This window comes from Apis florea, unplaced genomic scaffold, assembly GCF_048593485.1.
Source record: "Apis florea isolate Af1SG1 unplaced genomic scaffold, ASM4859348v1 contig_3571_pilon, whole genome shotgun sequence".
NCBI classification, from domain to species: Eukaryota; Metazoa; Arthropoda; class Insecta; order Hymenoptera; family Apidae; genus Apis; species Apis florea.
In genome coordinates this window covers 381,715-387,043 of record NW_028256783.1, presented here as the reverse complement: position 1 = coordinate 387,043, position 5,329 = coordinate 381,715, and the positions used below count along the sequence as shown (strand labels likewise).

The window sequence follows — 5,329 nt, the reverse complement described above, 5'->3', positions numbered from 1 at the left end:
CTTATACATTGATTTTTTTTTTTAATTAAATAAAAGTATGAAATATAATTATTTCCAATCAAATGTTTGCATATTATTCAAAATTAAATTAGATGTTTTATTATTTTTAATTTTCATCTTATTTATTATATACGCAATTATATACGCAAAATTATGCATTTGTATAAAATCTCATATTATAAAAACTAAAAAAAATAAAATATTTCTTTTAAATTTGTGTTTGGAATGAAAAATTTTATCAGAATCATTTAATGAATATTGTTTAAAAGAAAAAAAATTGTTTATGATAATATTAAGTGCATTTATAATATGCAATTTTTCATATAAATTTTTTAATAAGTTAAGCACATACAATATACATAATTTTAATATATTCATGAAACATTAATATATTCTAGAAACTAAAGAAAATTCAAAAATATCGGCTGGAATTTATTTAGTAAATTATAAATAATTTAAGTTTGTATTAGATGAAGGAAATAGAGCAAAGTCGGTAATATGATAAAGATAAAACTCTCTTATTTTATCTTGCTTCATTTCATGTAATCTTTAATTAATCTTTATAATTCTTATAATATCTTTATAATTTAATAGATGAGCTTCAATCAAAATTTTTGTATATTAATTTTTGTGTTTGTTTTGCGTTTAGAATCAATCTTTCAAAAATATCTCATGAATATATTAATATTTTGTATATATATTAATATAATTTAATTGCTTTAAAATATTATATTAGTTGAAACTATATATTTCATTCCATTTTATTATTATGAAAAGTGCGCCAAACGTATTATTTGCTTGTGAAGAAATATATATTTTAAAAATGGCAGAGTGGTTTTGAGATAATTCTTTAAATAGATTAATAAAACAAAAAAAGAAAAAAGAAAAGAAAATAGCAAGAAAAATGAGTAACTTTCAATCTCCTATGCGATGTATTTCTCCTAATGCGAGGTAATATAATAAATGAAATATAGAAAAGGATTGAGGTTAGAAAATTAATTATATATTTTTTATGTTACTTTAAATAATTTAATTTATAGAATTCTGAGTGCCAAACCTCAAGTTGAACAAACGCTCAATATAAAACAAGCACAAAATAAAGCAAGAAACAGTATTACGTGGTTTTTTGTCAATAGTTCTTTACTTGGAATTCTCGTTTTCGATATGTAAACAATTAATATTTTTTTTATATTTCAATTATTTATTCTATCAATATAAAAATATATTAAAAAATATATAACTAATATGTTATTTTCTTAGATTATATGGAGGTGCAGCATATAAACCATTTTGTTGGGCTGAATGGTGTTTGGCCTCAATATTTGCATTAAATGCTCTATATCATATCACAAGATATGCATGGTCAAACTTTTCTCTACGACCAATTCTGTTGAGTCCTAAACAAAGACGACTATTGGGTGTATCAGAAGATGATCCTTTTTTTAAAAATGAACTATCATTATCTCAAAAAACATCTGAACCAATTCCATTAAATTTATCATGTATAAGTCTTAATAGAAGAATGATTCCACTTGGCTCTACAGGATTAAATGAATCTAGTATGAAATATATTTTTTTTCCCATTCTAATATTATTTAAATTTCTATGAAATATATATATATTTTATGTTCAAGAGGATTTTTCACCTTCAAATCAGTTTTTTAAATATGATAGTCCTACATCTCAAAGATCAGCTTCTAGTCCTAATGGATCTTTTAATAAGCCTTTCAATATTTCAACAAATGGAAATTTAACTAATGAAGATTTAATTCAAAATGAGAAGGAATTAAAAAATTACTTGGAAAAAGCACGTCAAAAAAAAAATGTTCTATCTACAGACATTGATCAGCCTTCTAATTTACTTAGTTCATTTTGGTCACATCCTGCAATTAGAAGTCCTGGAGAAGTTTCTCCATTATTGAGAAGATGTGCATACCAAGTAGCACCAATTATAGGTAAGATTATGGATAATTTTTTTTCTTTAAAAACAAAAATTATACTACTTTTCTTTTTCATAGATAAATCAAAATCAGTTAGTCCAGGTGCTGAAGAAGGAAATTCACCTAGAGGTATATTCGGTGTATCAAATATTTGGAGGAAATACAGAATTGATTCAATTAAAGTAAATGAATGGACAGCTAATCTTCGCATGGTAAATTAAATGTTCAATACATTTCAATATAATATTTGAATATACATTATAACAAATATTATACAAATTATTTGTAAATAAAAAATATAAATTCAACTTTCAGTGGATCAGCAAAACAGTCATTGAACGAGTAGCAACTGAAATTGATAATGTTTGTTTAGCATTAATTCGTCATGGTTTAAGTGATTCTCAACCAGGATATGTGGGATTACATAGATTGAGAAAACTTGCACAAGCACCATTCTTAGTATCTGCTATTCCTACTTTACCAACTTTGGTACCTTTTTTAGAATTGTCTAATAATCAAGAATACTTAATTAAGAGAATTAAAATTCTTGCTAAAGGAGGATCAATGAGCGAATTCAAATGGAATGGTGGAGGATCTCATAATGGCAAAGAATGGGATTCTAGTTTACCAACTGATTCTGTGGTAAAGTAAATTCTTTTAAGATTATAGAATAATATTTAAACAAGTAATTAAAATCAATATGTATTTTCATTATTTTTATAGATAATTATGCACTTAGTTTCAACATATATGGACACGCAATTGGAAGCTCCTTTAGATCAACCTGATGCACGACCATTTACATCAAGATATATGGCTAGGTCAGGAATGGCTTTACCACGTAGTAAGGGACCTATCATAGTATGTCAATCTATAAATCCACCACATTATAATTTGGCACATTCCGGGGATTCATCACCTAGCGATTATGAAGAAATACAACGTGTAAATAAATTTTATTAAATTTATCATTATTTTTTCTTATTTTCATTTTAATACTTGTAAATTGATATTAATTATTTTTTTTTTCATTTTTAGGGTAGAAACAACTTATTTCATACACTTCTATTATTTTTATATATTGTTAAAACAAGAGATCATGGTATGCTAGGTCGTGTAAACTTAGGTACATCAGGTATAAACGTTTTATGGGTAATCGATAATTGAATATCTGATGTTCTAACAAATAACAATATTATACAACAAATATTTGATGACGTAATATTTATTTTTTTTTTACTTGCATTTTTGTTATTAATAATTTGTTTCTTGATATATATTCTTTATGTGTGAAATTATATTCAGCGTTTTTTGTATTTTTTTTCTTATATTTATCTTATTTGAAGTATACAAGATGTTATTATATTCGTGAAACATCTTTAAGATTTAAAACATTTTTGCAAATCAAAACAAACACAAAAGCTTATTTAAATATAAATTAAATATAATATGTATAATATAATATTAAACATATATAAAAAAAATCAAAAACTGCTTCAAAAGTATTATTTGATAAATGTTATTTATTATTAAGCTATAATTGAAATTTGTGTTAGATGAAGATAATGAGGTAGTTATATTTTTATCTTAATTCAATTAATGCAAAAAATTAAATTGCTTATAATTGTGCTAATAAAGAAGCTAATAAATATAGCTTATAAGCTAACAAAGAAGTTATTTTTGTATAAATCTTTTTATTTTTTTGGTCTTTAGAATCAACTTCTAAAGAAGTTCCATGAATATATTAATATTTTGTAAATTAAAAGAAAATTTCATGTATAAAAATTATTATTGTGAAACTAGATAAAAAATTTAAGGAGTAATTTCTAAATATAAAATTGGTATACAAAAAACTTTATTTATGTCTTTATTTATGTATATTTTTTTTATCTTACTTTATTTAATACAAAATGAAATAATTTATAATTTAAAAAATAAACTTTAATGAATTTTTTTATATGTCAATTTTGTTTGTGGAGTCTCTTTAGAATTACTTTAGATTTTTTGTATTATTCCGAATATCTTGTTACAAAATTTGAACCAGTAATGCAATAATAACGATTTGCATTTTGTCCAATCAAAGTCTTAAATATTTATTGATTTTAGACAATATTTTTGAGACTGAATTATATCTAAAAGACAGATTGTGTCAGAATATATACCTCATAATAATTATATTCTTATCTTTATTCGATGATATAAATATGTATGCAGTATAATTTTTTTTTTTTTTTATTATTATATGGTTCTTATTCACTTGTGTTCATATCAGGTCTAAAATTTCTCAGATATAAACAATTTTTTTTAATTTACTAATTAAAATAAACATACAGGAACATATTAATATATTTTTGAAAAATCAAAAAGGACGAAAATAAATACAAAAAATGATGTACAAAAATGAGTTGAAGTTTATTTTTTAAGTTATAAGCAATTTAAGTTTGCGTTTGCGAGATAAAAAGCGAGACAAAGTATGGAGATAGAATTATTTCATTGTCATTTCGTTTAATTGCTCATTTCGAAAATTTCGGAAAATTCATAAATAAAAGTTTCAATTAATATTTTTTTATATTAACTTTTAATTTTCATATTTCTTTTGATATTTAGAATCGATCTTCTGAAGATATTTCATGAATATATTAATGCTTCATATATTTCTAATATATGTTTTTTTTTAATATAAAACAAACAATGTAATTTGTTTAAATAACTTATTTCGGGTTATATCTGCTATAGTTTTATTTGGATATTATTAGAATTAGGTTATAATTATATATATATACAGTGGGTAACGAAAATATTCGAACGCTTACAATTTATGATGAATGAAATATATGTTAAAGGAATTTGTTTAAGACAATGAGAAATATATATTAGGAAGGAAATCTCAAGATGATGTCAAAATTTGAAGATGATTCACCAATTTGTGCAATAATTGTACATTTATTATAAACATGCACTGTTAGTAGATTACAAAAGTATTCGAATGCTAATACGTTCTTGATAGTTTTTAAACACATTAACTAGAAATATAAATATAGATACTAAACGAGAGCATTTTTACGTTTATATCTTGATGTCAAGATATCATTCTATTAATAATATAATAGTAATAAAAGTATAATATAACATTCAAAATGAATCCGAAAAAGTCTGAAATACAAAAATGTGAATGAGAAACTTTCCTTCAGTTGCATAAGTATGGGAAATCATATAGTGAAATAAAATTATAAACAAAAATTATAAACAGAAGTAAATTTACGGTACATTATGTCATAAAAAAATCAAAACCTGAAGGAACAATTGTGAATAAAAATCGTTCAGTTCGACTAAGAAAATTAACTGAAAGAAAGGAAAATTATTATTCACGAAGTAAAAAAAAATCCTAT

The 5,329-nt window shown here is 22.9% G+C and overlaps 1 protein-coding gene across 1 annotated transcript; it reads left to right on the top strand.

Moving 5' to 3' along the window:
• Window positions 1–465: 465 nt before the first annotated feature.
• Window positions 466–3,431, top strand: LOC100864236 (transmembrane protein 209). Its single transcript, XM_003693394.4, has 8 exons — window positions 466–951; window positions 1,041–1,166; window positions 1,261–1,559; window positions 1,635–1,955; window positions 2,019–2,152; window positions 2,256–2,582; window positions 2,664–2,885; window positions 2,979–3,431. The coding sequence occupies exons 1-8, from the start codon at window positions 905–907 to the stop codon at window positions 3,105–3,107; spliced, it is 1,605 nt and encodes a 534-aa protein (XP_003693442.1). The 5' UTR covers window positions 466–904; the 3' UTR covers window positions 3,108–3,431.
• The last annotated feature ends 1,898 nt before the right edge of the window (window positions 3,432–5,329 follow it).